The 20,559-nt window shown below is 35.5% G+C and overlaps 1 protein-coding gene across 1 annotated transcript in view; it reads left to right on the plus strand.

The window, feature by feature from the left end:
* The window catches only part of LOC123308661 (serine/threonine-protein phosphatase 4 regulatory subunit 3), a 41,171-nt gene that overhangs the window by 3,565 nt on the left and 17,047 nt on the right, over positions 1 to 20,559 (plus strand). Inside the window, exons 3-5 of the mRNA XM_044891420.1 lie at positions 6,002 to 6,194; positions 6,257 to 6,791; positions 11,321 to 11,657. Of these exons, the coding sequence (XP_044747355.1) occupies positions 6,002 to 6,194; positions 6,257 to 6,791; positions 11,321 to 11,657 (1,065 nt within the window). The remainder of the gene's footprint in view (positions 1 to 6,001; positions 6,195 to 6,256; positions 6,792 to 11,320; positions 11,658 to 20,559) is intronic.

The following is a 20,559-nucleotide window of genomic DNA, read 5'->3' on the forward strand; positions in this document are numbered from 1 at the left end:
TTAGTAAGACACAATGTTAGGAAGAATGGCAGGTCGCGGAAGCCTAGTTATTGAGATACATAATATTATATACAGGGTCTCCCGGAAAGTGTGGGAAATCTCTCGGATTCAGATAGAACATAAAAAAATAAGATGACAAGTTCCCATAATTTTTTTTCCTAGCGGCCCTCCCTACCAAGATACGAACTCCTAAATGACGCCACTGGAAATTCATTTTTTTTTTGTTATTGTTGTATAATAGAAAATAAAGCATATTTTTAATAGAAATTAAAAAATTACTTACTTTCATTATTTTTTTTCGAAAACGGTTCATTTTATCGACACTGAACAAGAGTACCTTTTCTTTAGCTTAATGTTCAAGGTATCCAAATTTGTTTTATCTAGCACCTTATCATACAGGGTGTTAAAAATGTAAGCATTAAAATGTACAACCCAGTCCGCCCCTGGTAAACTGAACAAGCTAATTGAAATTTGAGTGCGGTGATATAAGAGGTCCTTACTACTATTAATCATATTAAATTTTCAACAAATTGTATCGAGTAGTTTGATACTTATTCCACTAAAATGGATTTCCAGTGGCGTCATTTAGGAGGTCATATCTTCGTAGGGAGGGCCGCTAGGAAAAAAAATTATGGGAACTTCTCATCTTCATTTTTATGTTCTATCTGAATCCGAGAGATTTCCCACATTTTCCGAGACACCCTGTATATACATATATTATATGATTGATATTAATATAAGATATTATATAGAATTATGTATTTAAATTCGAGAAGTTTCAGGACAGTTATGTCATTTTATTGAATTTTTTTAATTACACCAGTAATATCCATTTGGCTTGTTACTCGTTGTTACTCGCGCAAGCAAGTAATTTTTGAATTCATTTCCGGCCACTTTCATATTTTATTTTATTATGAAACTAGTCCTATGTATGTATTTCAATTAGGTTCGAAGTTTGTAGTCGAAATTTTTTGTAATGAAAACCACCAACTGAGTTAAATTGAATGCCTATGTTCTATCTAGAGCTACGTCTTTAAGTAATCGAAATATAATTCGGTTTCTGTTTAACATGCACCACATTTCGTTTTTCTTCATCAAGTTCTCGACATATTTGAGAAATTACGGATATCTGCAATTAATTGAAAAGTTCTTATAGCTTCGCTAAAATCCTCTTGATCAAGGCGCATCAAAATATTTATAAAGAGCATATAGGTGAGTTATTGGTCTGCTTTGAGGATCCATTTCAATGCGACTTTGAAAACATAAAACATGCACAATAAAAATTTGAAATTGGTCCAGTATTTTCTTAAAATATTTATTTCTGTCAAATCATCGTCCGTTTAAATCGCACAAGGACAAATTACCCAAGGAAAAATTTTATTGAGTTTTTCGAGGGCTGAATAGAATACCTCTGTTTTCAAGTATATTTATTACAACCAATGGAGAATTCTTGTCAGTTTGGGTTATCACAGCATATGCAAGTTTAAACTGAGTAATTATGAGTTTCATTCATGAATTTTTCATATGCAGCGCGGAAACTATTCAAAATCATTCTTCAAATATGAAATTTAAATCGCTTCATTTCTAGTTTACTATTTGGCAACAGCGCCTACCAGAAAATAAAAAGAACAGTGGCTTGTTTATAAAATAACAGCTGTTGATTTACAGCCGACATAAGGCGCGTACTCGTTGGCGAGCCTAAACAGCAACCGGTCATAATATTTTACGACCTTCCTCGTTCGTCGCAGACTTCATAGACAGCCATCTTTGTCTATCTCATCGAGATAGTGTATTTGTTGTCCTTTATTATCAACGCACATTTCAGTCGATGTTGCCAACTTGTGCAATAGAAACGAAACGCATTAAATTTTAAATACCCATTTTTATTTTTCATTTTTAAGTACTTGAAATATTTTTTTTTTTGGGAAACGGTTGAAATGGTTATTTCAAAATGTGACGTTTCAAAGATCTTTCATAAAAAATACATCATTTTCGTCAAAAGGAGTATTCCCTATTGGTAATTCTCCTGAGGGTGTTTGGATTATAAGAAAGTAAATTTTATGGTTTTTACCTTCACCGAGACTTTCACAGTTAGTTACCAGAAGAATCCACTAATAGTGACTCATTCACTATAGGTATCTTCAGTGTTGTCTGCATTAATGGAGTGCATAATGCAACGGCATAGTTGTTTTTCTTAAAATATTTCTATCTTGTTTGTTTTCTGCCGATTCTTTTGTTCCTTTTATAGGCCAAGCTTCATTCATTATGTTCTCATCCAAACCTACATTTGAAGAGAATCCCTGATATATTCGAAATATAACAAACTTTCATCCAAATCTTACATCAGTTTCCTCTTCTTAAATTTTATAATTTTTGAACAAAGGTATCATGATAATTTGGTTTGTATTATTAGTGTGAAATACATGTCACAGCTACCCAATAAGTTTCAAAACAAAGATGATACTGAAAAATGCGCGTTGTTAAAATATAGAACCTCGAATGGTATACAAATAAAGCTTGCACTGAGGATAAAGGACATGGGTATATAAAACAGAAAACGGATCTTACTGACAAAGGAATATGGACTAAAGAAATTCCAGCGGAAGGAAATGGACTAAGAAGTTATGTGGTCACAGTACTTTTTGATAAAATGGTACTATATACTACTATTATATAGCCCAGACTTTTGGTCTTCTGGGGTGGGAATCAAACGGTTCAATTTTGAAAAGCACAGAATTTCTACAATCACTACAGGCACATCAAAAAATTGTTTTTGGAATTTGAAAATGGGGGTATGACACAGAAAAATAAGAATGAAAGTGAAAAACAATATAATCAGCTAGGAGATTTGGGTAAATTCGGCATATTACACCAGAATGTAAGATCAATAGAGAATATTAATGGAAACATTGTTCCAATAATGTGAGTTAGTCATGAACTAATATAGGTTCCAGAGAAGTCGAAATATGAATTGTTATATGAGTCTGCAGAGAAAGTGAGGTTTGGTTCAGTTTTTGCGTGATAGGTGGCGAATCGTCATGAGGATATCTTAAAACGACGCCCCAATATCGCTTAAGACTACCATCCATTCGGAGGATTCAGTGTTATACTGTACTAACGAGGGCAAATGATCTCGAAACCGGTCTACAGTTGCACTTGGATGTTTCGACTTCTCTGGGATCTCCTATATTAGTCCACGACTAACTCACATTATTGGAACGACAATTCCCCAATTCCTCTTGGTAATGCCACAGAACTCTTAGAAGAAACTCTGAAACATAAAGAAGAAGTGAATGTATTGTGGATCTCGGAGAAGTTGAAGACAAAAGAACAACTTCAATACCACACAATAACAAATTTCACATTGAAAACATGGTTCTGTAGAGAAGAAAAACTCCACGGAGGAGTAGCACCTTTACAAGCAAAAGAGAGAATGTGTAGGTGTAGAATATCACACCAATAGAAAAAATAAACAAGTTTGTATTGTGGTATACAAGGATGGGAATATTTATACTAAGTGAAGCATTGGAAAAAATTTTACAACAACTGCATAGTGAAAATAAAAAAGTTGTTACAGTAGTGGATTTCAATATTAATTTAATTAATATGGAAATGGATGCTAGCAAACCACGCAATATTTTAGATTTAATAGGTACATATAATGTAGAGCAAACAATACATCAACCAACTCAAGTAACAAAGAAATCTGCAACATGTATTGATGGTATTATAACTAATATTGAGAAACAATATACAGTCAGTGTCTTGGAAACACATACATCTGACCATACCGCCAAAAAAATAGTTTTTAACATAATGTACCGAAGAACGAAAATACAGCATGATAATCATTTGAAAAAGAAAAAGGGCATTTCGACATGGCCATCGAATCATCAGAAAATAAAAGCAAAACTATGTGGTTTTTCATAAAATCACTAAATGGATCTCAGAAAAGTGATCAACTTCACTTCAAGTGAAAGGAAATACAAAGACTATTGCAAATAAGATTAACAACTTTTTTATGAATACTGCACACTTAACAAAAGGAAACAGTGAGAGCAACATTATTTGTTGAGTCAGAAAAATAAACAGAAGAAACCAGACAAATTATAAAAACACTGAAAAACAAACATTCAAGTGGGTACGATGGAATATCGAACAAAATGATTAAACGAACTGTTGTGAAATAGTGGAACCTATCAATTACATTATATCAACAACTCCTAGTAGAAATGTTTCCAGACAATATGAAAATAGCAATTGTCAAACCAATACACAAAAAAGGTGTTGCCAATGAGTATGGTAACTACAGACGTACAGACCCAATAAGCATATAACCCAGTTTCTCAAAGGTTTTGGAGATGGCTTATTGTCATGAATTTTCTAACAGAAAATGCATTTTTCAAGGAAAGGCAACATGGATACCGAAAAAGAAAGTCAATACAAACAGTGATATACCAATGTGTCAAAACTAGTGGTTGCATTTGAGAAGAAGTGGCAATGAGAATTTTTCTAGATCTGACAAAAGCATACATGACTGTTTAGATGTGGCTGAATTAATAAGAAAACTGGAAAAGTCTGGAATACTAGGACCAGCACTGATGTGGACAAGATCATGTTTTGAGGCAAGGAAACAATTGGTGGAGGTTGAATCAAATGGAGAAGTTTTCAAGTCTGACTTGTAAGATGATTTTGGGCATTCCGCAGAGAAGCATCGCTGGCCCGTTCTTTTTTATAATATATATCAATGACATCGATACATGTCCATGAATGATGAAAAAGATTCAGAATTTTCAGGAGAATGAAAAGATTACATTGATGAAAATAAGGAAGTAGGATCAAGTTTTTTCAAAAATTAATTGTGAATCTGAATCATGTATGGAATTTTTTTTATATAGCATAGCACAAAAGAGTCAAAGGGAGAAGACGGGCATTTATAATCAATCACCCTGTACAAAAAACAAAGTGTGTATCTTGAATAGGATATCAATACTATTCAAGCAATTGTGATTTTTTTTCTACAATGATAGCCGTGTGTACAGAAATATTTAACTCAAGATAACCTTTTAAGCCCAGTTGTACAGTTCAAGTTCTAGCTGAGTTTCAGCCAATTTCAACTTTGACAATTCCGTACAATTTTGACAGGTTGAAGTTAAACTAGGTTCAATGTAATTGATAAATTGTGATTAAATTTATTATTCATTGTGCACCGCATTTTGATCCCGGATCCAATTTCTTACTCATAGATTAAATTAATCCACCAAAATTGACGGATTATTATTCTTCTCTCTTTAAGTATACTGCTTAGGCCATTCAGACAAATTTCCAATTCAACCGAATGAGCTTGCTTCTAAGCAGATCTCGAATTTTATATTCATTTTTCAAAGAGAAGTATCGATGATAAGAAATGAAGGACTGAAAAATGAAAGAACGAATAATGAAAATGAGTTAACTGCTATTCCATTATTATATTTGTAATTTAATGTTTGAAAATGAAAGAAAACCAATCAAAACTTTAATAGTAAAAATTTCATTACAAGAAAAGCTATCATATAAATATGTATGTATATTAATCGAAAGTGGGGTCATTTCTCTACCTCAATAAAACTAGATCTGAATATGATTTTTCAATTTTATCCGTATTATGTATTTTCAAATGATGAAAATATGTGGGGAATCTCCACGCTGTCCACAACTACAATTATAACCCAACGATTTTATCCCAATTGCTGTCAGACATAGAATTACAGTGTACATAGACAGCAATAGATGACGTTATGGGTATCGTTTTCAGTCATTCTAATGTTCTCACGCGACCACAACAGTTTCTAACTATGTGAATTTTAATTTCTCTACGAGAATTCACAGAGAACGTAATGTCCTCAATTGGGCACTGAAGGTCTGAAAGGGTTTCTATAAACTGTTGTCCTTCGTTATTTTCAGTTTTGCCCTTTTTTATTATATTATATTCAAGAAGTTTTGTAATCCTAATTATTTTCAGGAACAAGTGTTGTTGAACATAATAATTGAACAAATGATTCACGATACGGACCCTGAAGTTGGAGGAGCTGTGCAGCTAATGGGAGTTCTAAGAATATTGTTAGATCCTGAAAATATGTTAACATCAGCTAATAAGTCAGAAAAAACAGACTTCCTGAATTTCTTCTATAAACACAGTGTACATTTTTTGATAGGTGAGATTTTATTTCGTACTTGTTCCTACTGAATACTAATAAGCCTTCTTCTCCCCTTTTAGAACCTCTAATAGAAAATACTGTGAATGACACTCCACAGAAAGAAGACTTCAGAAGTGTTCAGTTATTGGGTTTGATTCTTGAACTGCTCTCCTTCTGTGTGGAACATCATACTTACCAGATTAAGAATTGCATACTTCAAAGGGATCTTCTCCGTAAAATTCTCGTTTTAATGAAGTCTTCTCATAAATTTCTTGTGTTGTGTGCGTTACGTTTTATGCGAAAACTCATAGCGCTGAAGGACGAGTTTTATAATCGGTATATAATCAAAGGACATTTGTTTGCCCCTGTTATTGATGCACTAGTTAAAAATAATGGACGTTATAATCTGTTAGATTCCGCCATTATAGAATTATTTGAACACATCAGAATCGAAGACATCAAGTCGTTGTGTACTCATGTTATTGAGAATTATGGAAAGTACCTGGAAGATATTGCTTATGTTCAAACATTCAAAACCCTTCAGTTGAGATATGATCAACAGCAGGACAAATTAAAGGAGCGTGAAAGGAACAGTCTCGAAAGAGGATTGGACATGTGAGTACAAATATAAATTACAGAAGTTTTTTATGCTAGATTTTTGAAAACAACAATATTCTAAAACTAAAAAAATAAAAAATTGTGCATTTATGTTTTTCTACATCTTGTAATCATAAAAGGAAAATCCATTCATGTCCGTTTTGAAGCTAAATTCGTTGGCACAAACGGGCATTAGTCATTAAAAAAAGACGATGATACGACGGCCCTCTTATTGGTCCATATTTTTGGCGCTAACAATCATCCGATGGATGGGCCGGTTCATACGACGTCGTATAAAGTTAAAATATTTTAACTTATCGGATGAAACTTAACCTCAAATCAATGTTGATTTTTCATTATGTTGGAGCGGTCCTGTTGAAGATGAAAGGTTTTCGACGGTGAATTCCATAATTTTATCAAATCTAGTCAGCGACAGAACACAGAACGTTTAATGTCGATTTAAACCAAATATTCGATTTTTAGAATTTTCCGGCGTACGCGGAAGCATGTGACATACCGTTTGTATTCATGAAATTTAATTTCAATTCGTACGAATGTTTTTTCGGACAAACGGATACATGTGACCTTAGCTCTACACCAATTTGAAAAAAGGGCAAGTGTTTGGTTCGGGGGCTTGAAAAAAATTTCATTGGTTTGACCCCTGTATGGACCAGATAGCTCGTTTATTCACCTTATTCAATATACCCCCAAAATCCAGTAATCCGTTTTTGTCCTACTGGATTGAATTAAAAAAAAAATTTAGGAACAAAATTTTCGCTCGAAAAGCTCATAATCTTCATTAAAATGAAAAAAACTTGGCATTTTTTCAAAATTTCGCATGAATCACTTGAAATATTTTTTTTTGGAATTATCTGGAAAAAGTGGATTTAGTCTCATTTTCTAATCAATTTTCCCTATCAAGTTTATTCAATAAATAAAAAGCTGATACTCCCAAAGAAAATCGAATATTCGTTCTACGAATACTAATAATTACTGTGTGTAAAGAAAGTTTCTCTCAAAACTAAATTGCTATCTCGGTAACAGAACGTATCAATTTCTTATGTGTACAGGGTGGGCTAATTTCGATGTTTTAGCACTACAGCTTTTAAACCAGAGGAGATAGACAAAATCTGATACCCCATTCTCGTTCTCTTTTTCTGAGAAACTAACAAGAGTAGTAGTCATTTTTGGCCAACTTCTTTTGTTTTCGAGTTATAAGCGAAAATTGGAAAAATGGCGATTTCGAAATAAATTTATATATCCGCTAATACTTATGATAAGAGTTCTGAAATTAAAACATTATACAGGCTACTTTTTTAAGTAGAATCCAGTGGCCTTTTTGGCAGAATTTTCAATTACGAAGCTATGACCCAAAGTAATGTTTTTTTTGAATGGGAACACTAGATTTCTGTGTAATTTTTTGAAACCTTAATTTTTACGGATTTCAAAAATATATATCATCATATGGTTTGTATCAATATAAATATAAGAAAACGGTAATGCCAACCTTACTTCGTTCTAGTTACAAAAACTTGAGAAAATTATTTCTTGGCCAACATCGTGCTAAAGTAAAAGTGAATGGAGTATATGTTCTGTTTTAATAATTTATCGTAGGTTTAGTGATATTTAACAGAGGTTTCTGTAGAAAAGAAGTTTATTTTTCATGAGAGAAATGAAGTTTGATTATTTGTTAATTTGGTCTGCAAAAGTGGTATCATTCAGTCTATTTGTTAAGTGATAATTATTACGTGATACTTGTAAAACGATGAGTCTTATTTGATGCTGCATAAATCCACACTCAGTTACTGTGCGATGTAGTGAGAAAACTAACGTCCGAAACTAAAATTGGAATGGGGTAGGAAAGTTGTGGAGCTAAAAGAAGAACTTGAGAAGGTTTCTATAATGGAGTTCTCCCTATGGTTAGCTGAAACTAGTGAAGCTGTAGGTATGTTGTACCAGAACATGATCAAGAGAAAAGGAAGATTAGGAATACACACAGGTGATTTTCACACCCAAAAATATGTGTGTTCTAAATACAACAGGAGAAAACAGTTTATAAATGTAATTATTGAAAGAAAGACGGACATAAGGATGAAAAATGCAATTCCTTCATGAAACTTGAAATCGATAATCGTTGGAACTGGGCCAGAGGAAACAAAGTATGTTTCACCTGGGTTAGTACTCCCATAATACGAAATTCTGTAAAAGCAAAAAGAATTGTGACGTGATAGTTGTAATAATATTGTCCAAATAGGAATGTAATTCATTTTAGGGATTCACTACAAGAGAACTCCAATTTAGTTACAAAATTAAAGTACAACACAACGTGAACCTACTGCTTATGCTTATTCTTATCAGGATCATCAAATATAAGTAGTCAATAATAAAATTCATACAAAATGAGTACAGAGCAACTATTTATCAAGAACTGATAGTTATATTTTCAAGCACAATCTCTTACTTCATAAAGAACCCGAAAAAATTCATATTTTAAGGATAGCCCCCGTTGAACTGAGTGGTCCTAAAGGAAAATTTTTCACAAGCTGCTGAAACCATTAAATTAAGATTGACTGCCCTTTGGGAATAGTTACCTTTACACTAACACTCTTTCGCTCGCGATCGAATCGCGAGTGCCAGTTACTCGTGTTTTCGCGCGGTATGGAGTGGCGCGTGTTAACTATTTTGTGTCTTGAGGTCGCAACGACTTTTCGCGCAGTCTTGCGTGTGCTTTGGAGCGTCCAATTCGAAATCTCTCATTATAAGCGAGAGGTTGGCGTGACTCGTGGCATGTTGAAATTTTCAAGCTCCATAGCTTGAAATGAACAAATTGAATAAAAAACGCAAACTGAAAGTGGCTTTATGCTTGGCAGTGTATCTGAATATTCCAAAGAAGAGAAACAGAAGATGTTGGGTAAAAGAATGGATGGAAAATCGTACATATGGACATATGCCTCCCTTGATTGAGTTGCGTGAAAATTTTCCTATGGACTTCAGGAACTATTTGAGAATGGATGGCGAATCCATAAAGTCCCTGCTCCAGAAGCTTGAATCTCCCATGTTCCTTATAAATTAAAGACTTGTATGAATAATCATTAATTAATATAATACATACCTACATGTACTTACGAATTTTGAACGTATATACTTCTTCAATTAGAAACCCGCGCGAATACACAATCGCCCCGAATCCAAACAACCGAATCCAAACAACCGAATCCAAACAACCGAATCCAAACAACCGAATCCAAACAACCGAATCCAAACAACCGAATCCAAACAAACTCACTCGGGCTAGTCGCTCGCGAGTTTTTACACGTCCAAAAACCGGGCGAATGATTTGCCCTTACACTAGCATTCTTTCGCAAGCGATTGGCATGGGGCGTTCTAGTCGCGCAGGAAAGAGCGTTAGTGTAAAGGTGCCTATTAACATTCGGACTCTGTTATTAGTAAACTGAGAATGTTACCTGGCAAATTTGAAACACACGAGCATCTGGAATCCTTCTTTCATGATAAGGACAAAAAATAAATATTTAGATATCAAAAATTGCTGTTTTTTTTTGAGAGATTCATAATGTAGAATAATTTCTGTACTATACGAGTAATGTACAATTTCAGCTGTCCTGATGATGCCGAAATCGATATAGATCAATAGAGTATTTTCACATATATGAGGGGTTCAGAGCTGAAGTGAACCAAGTCCATTCAGCCTAGTTTCGAGATGAATGGCTTCGAAGTTGTATATCACTCATTAATTCAAAAGTGACTTCTTCAGATTTTAAAAGGTTAGAATGTAAGCATATGCTTACATAAGAATAATAATAAATAAAGAAGTCACTTTTTGAATTAATTGGTGATGAACAACTTCTAAGCCATTCATCTCAAAATTAGGCTGAATGGACTTGGTTCATTTCAGCTCTGAACCCCTCATATGTAGTGTGTTTCTATTTCTTACCTTTTGAAAGTTGAACATACTGATGTACACATTCATCGCAGATATTCACTACTTAATTTGGTTAATTAGTAAATTTGATTTATTATTGCCATGGTGCGACATTTCATGCCTCCTTCAATTTTATTTTTAAGTATTCCAAGATAACTATAATCATGTGCAGAATCATTTTTGAATTTTCACTTCTTACTCAAGTTACTTAATTGAGGGAACTGAAAGAGAAAATTATTCCCACAAAATGAAGGAGTAATTCAAAATTGGTAATTATTTTCATGAAAATCAGTGACAATTTTTTTCGTGATAATGTCCAGTCAAGTACAAGTAAGGAAGCCACCGGTAAGACAATCATAGTTTTGGAGGAGACCACTTTCTCTTGTTTTTATCAGGGCCCATTCACAATGAACGTAATTCGTAGACAATTTCAACGTAAAATTGGTATTAAGAATTTAGTACTCAATAAAATCGATAGATTGAACTTTACGTTTGAGTTGAGCTTGAGTTACGGAAACGTAAAAATTATGTTTCGCATTGTTAATAACTTTACGTTTTGTTTGAATTGTTTTGTCAACAAATTAAATGATATTTTTTTTTGTTCAAGGGTTCCTTCAATATTGAGGAATAGCAGGTATCGGAGGGATCAAAGACAAATGGAAGAGGAAGAAGAAATTTGGTTTAATGAAGAAGATGACTATGAGGATACCGATCCTGACATGCAACCCAATGAAATCTTCAGGAAGAAAATAGATACCGATTTGGAAAAAATAGGGAAAATCATAGATAAGAAACCAGAGGCAAATGGTGCGACAACCAAAATGAATAATAATGCTTCAACGCAAAAGACCCCAGTGATGAATAACAATGCAAATGCTAACACGACCGCTCAGTCAACTACATCACCTTCAGGAAATGAAAATCGATTAGCTCTTTTCAAGAGGGTGAGTATTTTTCTTCTGAATTTCTGTATGCAGCAAATTTCTAATAAGCTTCTCGAATATGATGAGAATAGTTGATACATAGTTTGATAAGAGGGTTACATTCCACTGCGTCCGTAAGGTCTATTGTGCCCCCCATCAGAGCTGAGGATAATTTTATTTTGAGATGTTTTCTGATGTATTTGGCTTCAATGGGAAAAAAAGATAAATGCTTGACTGCACTGAAAAGATGAAAAGGAACGAGGTTTGAAATAAATATATTAGAAGAAATACTTATACCAGGATGTTGGTGAATAAGTACAACAAACTTGAGAAGGTGATTCTGCATGAAAAAATAATGACTTTAGTCCGCAAATGCATCGTTTTCCGAGACACAAGGTGTTAAAGTTTTACTTCAAAACTGACTATTTATTGCTCTGAAAACGGTCGAGATATGCGAATGAAATTTGGTGGGCTTCAGTGATAGTTATTACGCAATTTCTGAGATGCAATTAAGAATTTTGTGTTCATGATGGCGCGTATACGATATCGATTTTTGTCATGAAAAAAATGGCACGCCGCGCCACTGAGATATTTCAACAACAATTTTTCATGACAAAAAGTGCCTCCCCCCTTTTTTACGTATGGGGCGCTGTTTTTATGCAAAAAAAATAAAACATCTCAACGCGTATTTTTCATTTCTTTAATACATTATTGAAAACTATCTAATACACTAACATTAATTAATCGCATGTCAGAAAATGCGTAATAACTACTTCTTGAAACCCTTCAAATTTCTTTCGCATATCTCGACCGGTTTCAGAGCAATAAATAAATAGTCAGTTTTCAAGTGAAACTTCAAAAATGCCCCGTATTCGGAAAACAAAGCATTTGCGAACAAAAAATATATAGCATAATGTCATTATTTTTTCATGCAGAATCACCTCCTGAAGTTTGTCGCACTTATTCACTAAAACCCTGTATATAGTATAGTACTTAGGACCTATAGTCCATACATGATTGACATCTCGGGTGGCTATGGAAAATCGAATTTAAGTTGGTAATAGTCCATAAGTTGAGATTTTGTGTTGCGGAATTCAGGTTGGTATTGCGAATAAACATTGATATATAGACCTAGAGAAGGAATTTTCCAGTCCATACAGGTACCGGCCACCATTCACTGTTGGGTTCAAATTAACAGTGCTGTGCCTAAGGTGGCGTAAGGACACAGTAACAAAGCCTACACAGAACACAACTGATTCTCCCAACTCGCACAAGCTTACGCAGCTTCTGAGGGGTACTTCGGCACCAATGGAGAATCAGGATAATATGAATATGAATGAATATATGAATGTGAATATGAATTATATGTGAATCTATGAACTTTCCGACGCTTATTTGAATTTTTTACACCTGTTTATATTTTTAATTCAATCGTACAAATTGGAAACATAATTGTGTCAATTTAGATTAATATGCTGCAAATTTGAATATTTCATATTTTCGAAAGAATAACAGTATTTGATATGCAGGGTTTATTATTATTTAAAATGGTGATTGGCAACGTTTTGGGCAGTACCCTTTTTCTAGCCTTCGAAATAATTCATTTTAAGTTATTTCCCAACTTATTTGTTCGATGTCATTGGGGTTAATATTTCAAAACATTGAAAATTCTTCGTCAGATATGTATGTCTGGAGTGTGTTTAGAGTTTGCGACAATGATCTCTGTAGGTTGTTGATAGTTTTCGTTGTGTCTGTTATTATTAATTTGAGAATTTGTTTAAGATATTTCATGTGTAACCTTTGATATTGTTCATTTAAGTACTCACTCTTAATCTCAATATGTGCATTTTTAACAAAATCTCAACAGGCCCCAAGATTCATCCATCTTACAACTAATGCTTACGACAACAAAATTAAATATTAAAATGGTCAACATGAAGTCGAGAAGAATATTTTTGTTAAAATGTAAGGATAGAGATCTTATTCCAAACTTCTTGAAAGTTAAAAATGCACATATTGAGATTAAGAGTGAGTACTTGAATGAAAAATATCAAAGGTTACACATGAAATATCTTAAACAAATTCTCAAATTAATAATAACAGACACAACGAAAACTATCAACAACCTACAGAGATCATTGTCGCAAACTCTAAACACACTCCAGACATACATATCTGACGAAGAATTTTCAATGTTTTGAAATCATAACCCCAATGACATCCAACAAATAAGTTGGGAAATAACTTAAAATGAATTATTTCGAAGGCTAGAAAAAGGGTACTGCCTGAAACGTTGCCAATCACCATTTTAAATAATAATAAACCCTGCATATCAAATACTGTTATTCTTTCATAAATCACACAGGGTAAATACTTATCATTCGATTTCATATTTTCATATACTTTTCTAGTTTATATAATTATATTCTAGTTCTGTGATTGAAAGTACAGAAAATTTAAAGATCTTTTGTAACCATATATTAAGCTTCGCCTGGACTTTCAAGACCTACTGGGATGTCAATCATTCTAAAATGGACTATATACTTCTAGAATACATTTCATTCATCTAGTGATACATTTGGAAACATTACAATTAGAACAAATCTGGATTGAATTATGTATTACACTTCAAATAGATAAAACAATTCATGTATTATTATAAAGAATGATGATAAATTTCAAATTGTTAACCAGTGCCGGCTTGTGCACTTCAGATGTGGGTCGGTCAGACTCAGGGTTGGGCATGAACCTGGATTAAAATTAATATCTACTTTTTCAACAAATAACTCAAAATGAACACACTCGAACCCTCGATTGATTTTCAGTTACCTTCATTCAGTTCTGTCAATGGCAAATTGGGTGCTTGTTTTAAACCCTTAGTCGCCACCTTAACCAACTTTCGTTATGGAAACATACCATGTTCGGCCTCCTTGGAAAGCTCACTGATAATGGAATCCCACCATAATCTTTGTTTTCCTTTAATTAATTATTAGTATCTCCTAAGCCTCTTGGCTTTCGTCTTATACTACTAATTTCGTAAGCACCGAGTGGGAGAGGTAAGAGGGGAAAATCAGCTGCTTTAGAGATTTGGGAATTTTCTGTTTCTTTGAAAACCGCCGCACGTCCATGTCCGTGAAAAATGCAAAACGAAAGACGAATAACCGTAGCATAGGCACGTACTACTCTCGACTCGGAGAACAGATAGAAAAGTCCAGAAAAAATCTTCAGAAATTCGAGATTTTTCAACACGAATGTAAACGTATCCAGCTTCACCTGGAGCCTGTTACCGTTTCTTATCACTCGACAAGGTCCATTTTCGCAAAACATCCAAGGGAGATCAGCACATCAGCTGACATTAACGTAACCTATGTAACTAACTTCAGTCATCAGCTGACCCAGATTTGTACTTTTATATTTTCAGTTAGACCTAAACTTGCTATAATATCAACTTCGAGTCATCCTTATTTTCACTGCCCAACAATTTTTCCCCAAGCCAGTTATGTACAGTAAGTTCAAAATGTGGATCTATCAAAATTACTACATTGAGAGGTTATGTTCAGTTTCGTAAACAATTGAATTGACTTAGTTTATGAAGGAAGATCTCGAGTAAGTAAAGGGTTCATGCACTCTGAGGTGGGAGTTTTCAGGTATCAATCTAGGAAAAATCTGTTCAAGGAAAATCTATCTATGGAAAATTATTCAACGTTATGATATATTCTGTATCCTGAAAGCTGAAATGCATTGATGTTGAAAATCGCAGCTCATGGAATATCTAAACTGTAATGTTCTAACATTCCAAATTGATTCATGATTAAGACTATTGTCCTGATGGAACCATATTTGTTTTAATACATACGTATGATCCTCCTCGATTTAATATTATTTCCTCAAGTAATATAATCGTATTTTTGCTCCCGGCCGATCTCTCATATCAATGCTGCATTCTGTTAATTTATTTTCCCTTATTCATAATAGTATGGCGAACCGAATAATTACCTATGTTTGAGGAAGGAAAATTCTCATTTCATACCAAGGATTATATAATAGATCATGTTTCATAATCCCTGATATCATTATTGATTTTCATATTACGATGACGCTCATATTACTCCCGTTTTTCAAGTTCAGAATGACCGTCCAAGAAAATTGGTGTATAGAAGGATGTATCAGAATGTACTCATAAAAATTTTTGTTTCATTCTGATAGCTCTAGAATCCTCCAACGATCACAAAATGAACCAATATTCTGTTTTTTTTTTCTATTCAGAATGTTTCGAGGGTTCTTTCTGTAGAAGATAATTCAGTTCAAAATGATCGGCCGAGGAAATTGGTGGCTAAAGTACATAGAGGGATGACTTAAATATCCTAACATAATTTTTTGTTCATACTACAGCTTCGAAGATCAAAATGAAGTATTCATTCTACGATGAAGTGCCTATTCCTCATTTTTTAAGTTCAGAATGGCCGGCCAAGAAAATTAGTTTATAGAGGAATGTATCAGAATGTACTGAGAAAAAATTTTGTTTCATTCTGAGAGCCCTAGAACGCCACTCCCAACGATCAAATGAACCGATTTTTTTTTTCTATTCAGAATGTTTTAAGGATTCCTTCTCCAGAAGATAAATCAGTCCAAAACATCCAGCCAAGGAAATTGATCTCTAAAGTACATAGAGGGATGACTAAAATATCCTAACAAAATTTTTGGTTCATACTACAGCTCCGAGGATCAAAATGAACTATTAAGTCTACGATGAAGCGCCTATTCCTCATTTTTCAAGTTCAGAATGGCCGGCCAAGAAAATTGGTGGATAGAGGAATGTACTCAGAAAAAACGCCTCCAACGATGAAAATGAACCGATATTCTTTTTACGATGGAGCGTATGTTCCTCTTTTCTCTTTTCAAAATTTAAAATAGCCATCCAAGAAAATTTATGGAATGGGGATATAAATTCTGGCCATTTAAATTTTCAAAACAAAAAAAAGGAACATACCATACTCTCGATCGTAGAATGTCAGAGAGAAATATGAATTTTTCAGAGTAAATCTGATACATTTCTCATCAATTTTATTGGCCAGCCGTTCTACACATTCTCTTCATCGTCTTCAGATTAGTGGTTGTCCATTTTGATCGTTGGCTCTGGAACTCTAGGGCTTGCCGGATGAACAAAAACTTATATTAGGATATTTATCCATTCCTCTATTTACTCTATCCATCAATTTTTCTGACCGTCTATTTTGAACTGATTTTCTCCCGGAGTGGAAATCTGTAAAATATTTTGAATAGAAAAAAACCTATGAAATTGTAGATAATAAACTCTAATTTATAATCCTTGGTAAGAAGTCACTCCATCCCTCCTTGCATATAGCTTATTATTCGTTTCGGCACTCTATTCTAAATAAGGTGAAAAATTAACAGACTGCAGCATTGATATCAGACATACGGTATTGACCGTGGTGGAATAGTCGTTCTTAAAACTGGACGGCCGGGGGTAAACATCACCATAGTGTATAAATCGGGTTGATTTGATTGATTGATCTTATTTTCGATTATGAAGTTTTTTTATTGATTTGGTGGTAAAAGATGGATCCACCGAAAAAATAGATCGCTGGGCCTACTACTGTTTTTTATTATAATTACAAAAATAAAAAACAAATATTTTGGTAGGGTTCCATTTTCTAAGAGCTTTTCAACGAGCCCGCACATGCTATACAGGGTGGGTCTTTGATTCGTACAAATATTTTAAGAGTAGATTCTTGAGGTCAAAAGAAACACTGATTCCCATAACATTTTTTCGATTCGGTCTTTATAAAAAGATATAGCCATTTTAAGTTTTCGTAATGAGCTAGGCCAACTCAGGAGAAACAAAATTTCCTTTAGAATAACAAGGTAAATCTATGACACTACACATCTGTGGATCTTTTAGGCGCGGTTCTCACTGGAGCGACACTATAAACGATGCGACAGGTGATTCGATAAGCAACCCGACCCTGATTCGACACCGATCTCTTATAACCGTGCAAACGTAATGGAAGCAACTAATTCAATGTTCACTGAAGCGATCGCGATACTACATCGATAAATATCGAAATCGCGTCGATTGCTTATCGAATCACCTGTCGCATCGTTTATCGTGTCGCTCCAGTGGGAACCGCGCCTAATGGAAGCAACTAATTCAGTGCACACTGAAGCGGTCGCGATACTACACCGATAAATATCGAAATCTCGTCGGATTGGGGGACACAGCTGACAGGTCGCTTCAGCGACAGAAAGGTGGTTGAGAATCAAATCGGAAAAAGTAGCATAGAATTTCGCATTCGGTGGCCGCTATCGTATCGCTCCAGTGTGCACTGGAGTGTTGCGAAGATAAAAGTTGCATCAGGCGATAAAAGATTGCTCATGTTGCATCGCTTATCGTATCGCTCCTAAGCTCCTATCCTATCGTACCGCGCCTAAGGCGCGGCTCTCACTGGAGCGATACGATAAGCGATGCAACATGAGCAATCTTTTATCGCCCGATGCAACTTTTATCTTCGCAACACTCCAGTGCACACTGAAGCGATACGATATCCAAATTAAGCGCTTAATTGTCAATCAATTACGAAATTCTATGCTACTTTTTCCGATTTGATTCTCAATCACATTTCTGTAGCTGCAGCGACGCGGCAAGCGACCCGGCATCTTTATCCCTCAAGCCGACGCGATTTCGATATTTATCGGTGTAGTATCGCGATCGCTTCAGTGTGCACTGAATTAGTTGCTTCCATTACGTTTGCACGGTTATGAGAGATCGGTGTCGAATCAGGGTCGGGTTGCTTATCGAATCACCTGTCGCATCGTTTATCGTATCGTATATCGTGATTTTGAATCAAATCGGAAAAAGTATCATAGAATTTAGTAATTTATTGACGATTAAGCGCTGTCAGTATCATTCGACAAGTGCGTTGAATGATGCCAGGTCAGCAAGAAGACGTGCAATCCTCTATTTCCTTCGTGAAATTGGATGAGCAGAACCCGTGCTTATGGTTTTATACGCTGAAAAGTTATTGCAGGACTGATTTGACAGGTGTTGTGTGGAAAGAAATAGCCAGAGACAACCTCTAGAAATAGCTGAAACAAAGATTATAGAGTTAGATTAGGTAAGGTCTAACTCTATAATCTTTGACCTGAAAAGCATGATAACTATTTGAGCTCATTCTATGAAACTCTCTAAATTTCTGTTCATGTTGAGAGAGCTCACGGGAAACCACTGCCGAACTGTGTTTAATATTATGAACATTATACGGGTGTACCCAGTATTTTCTAGATTTGCGTTTCCTTTGTTGCAAGTAGCGGCAAGCAAAAACAACGTCTTCTTCTGAGGAGCTCATGACGACTGATTGCTCTGTTGCTTATCCTATAGGCTATCGTATCGCTCCAGTGTGCACTGGAGTGTTGCGAAGATAAAAGTTGCATCAGGCGATAAAAGATTGCTCATGTTGCATCGCGCCTAATAACTAAGGCGCGGATCTCACTGGAGCGATACGATAAACGATGCGACAGGTGATTCGATGAGCAACCCGACCCTGATTCGACACCGATCTCTTATAACCGTGCAAACGTAATGGAAGCAACTAATTCAGTGCACACTGAAGCGACCGCGATACTACACCGATAAATATCGAAATCGCGTCGGCTTGAGGGATACAGATACCGGGTCGCTTCAGCGACAGAAAGATGATTGAGAATCAAATCGGAAAAAGTAGCATAGAATTTCGTAATTGATTGAAAATTAGGCGCGGTTCTCACTGGAGCGATACGACAAGCGATGCAACATGAGCAATCTTTTATCGCCCGATGCAACTTTTATCTTCGCAACACTCCAGTGCACACTGAAGCGATACGATATCCAAATTACGCGCTTAATTGTCAATCAATTACGAAATTCTATGCTACTTTTTCCGATTTGATTCTCAATCACCTTTCTGTCGCTGAAGCGACACGGCAGCTGTGTCGCCCAAACCGACGCGATTTCGATATTTATCGATGTAGTATCGCGATCGCTTCAGTGTGCACTGAATTAGTTGCTTCCATTACGTTTGCACGGTTATAAGAGAGCCGTGTCGAATCAGGGTCGGGTTGCTTATCGATTCACCTGTCGCATCGTTTATCGTATCGCTCCAGTGAGAACCTCGCCTTAATCGCTTAATTTCGCTATCGTATCGCTTCAGTGTGCACTAGTGTGTCGCGAAGATAAAAGTTGCATCGGGCGATAAAAGGTTGCTCATGTTGCATCGCTTATCGTATCGCTCCAGTGAGAACCGCGCCTTATAAGAGATCCGTGTCGAATCAGGGTCGGGTTGCTTATCGAATCACCTGTCGCATCGTTTATCGTATCGCTCCAGTGGGAACCGCGCCTTATAAGAGATCCGTGTCGAATCAGGGTCGGGTTGCTTATCGAATCACCTGTCGCATCGTTTATCGTATCGCTCCAGTGAGAACCGCGCCTTAGGCCAGGCGCAAATAGAAACGCAGGCTAGTGAGGTGACGCAGAGTGCGTTTTTGTAAAACATAGAAAAGAACAAGACCGCGCAAATAAAGCGTGACAGTGACTTTTCAAATAGTACGTGAAGCGCAGGAAAAAGCTGCGTCACCCTGCGTCACCTCACCAACTCAACCTCACTGGAGCGATACGATAAGCGATGCAACATGAGCAATCTTTTATCGCCCGATGCAACTTTTATCTTCGCAACACTCCAGTGCACACTGAAGCGATACGATTGCCAAATCAAGCGCTTAATCGTCAATCAATTACGAAATTCTATGCTACTTTGACCGATTTGATTCTCAATCACCTTTCTGTCGCTGAAGCGATCCGGCAGCTGTGTCCCCCAAACCGACGCGATTTCGATATTTATCGGTGTAGTATCGCGATCGGTTCAGTGTG

This window comes from Coccinella septempunctata, chromosome 2 (assembly GCF_907165205.1).
Source record: "Coccinella septempunctata chromosome 2, icCocSept1.1, whole genome shotgun sequence".
Lineage (NCBI taxonomy): Eukaryota > Metazoa > Arthropoda > Insecta > Coleoptera > Coccinellidae > Coccinella > Coccinella septempunctata.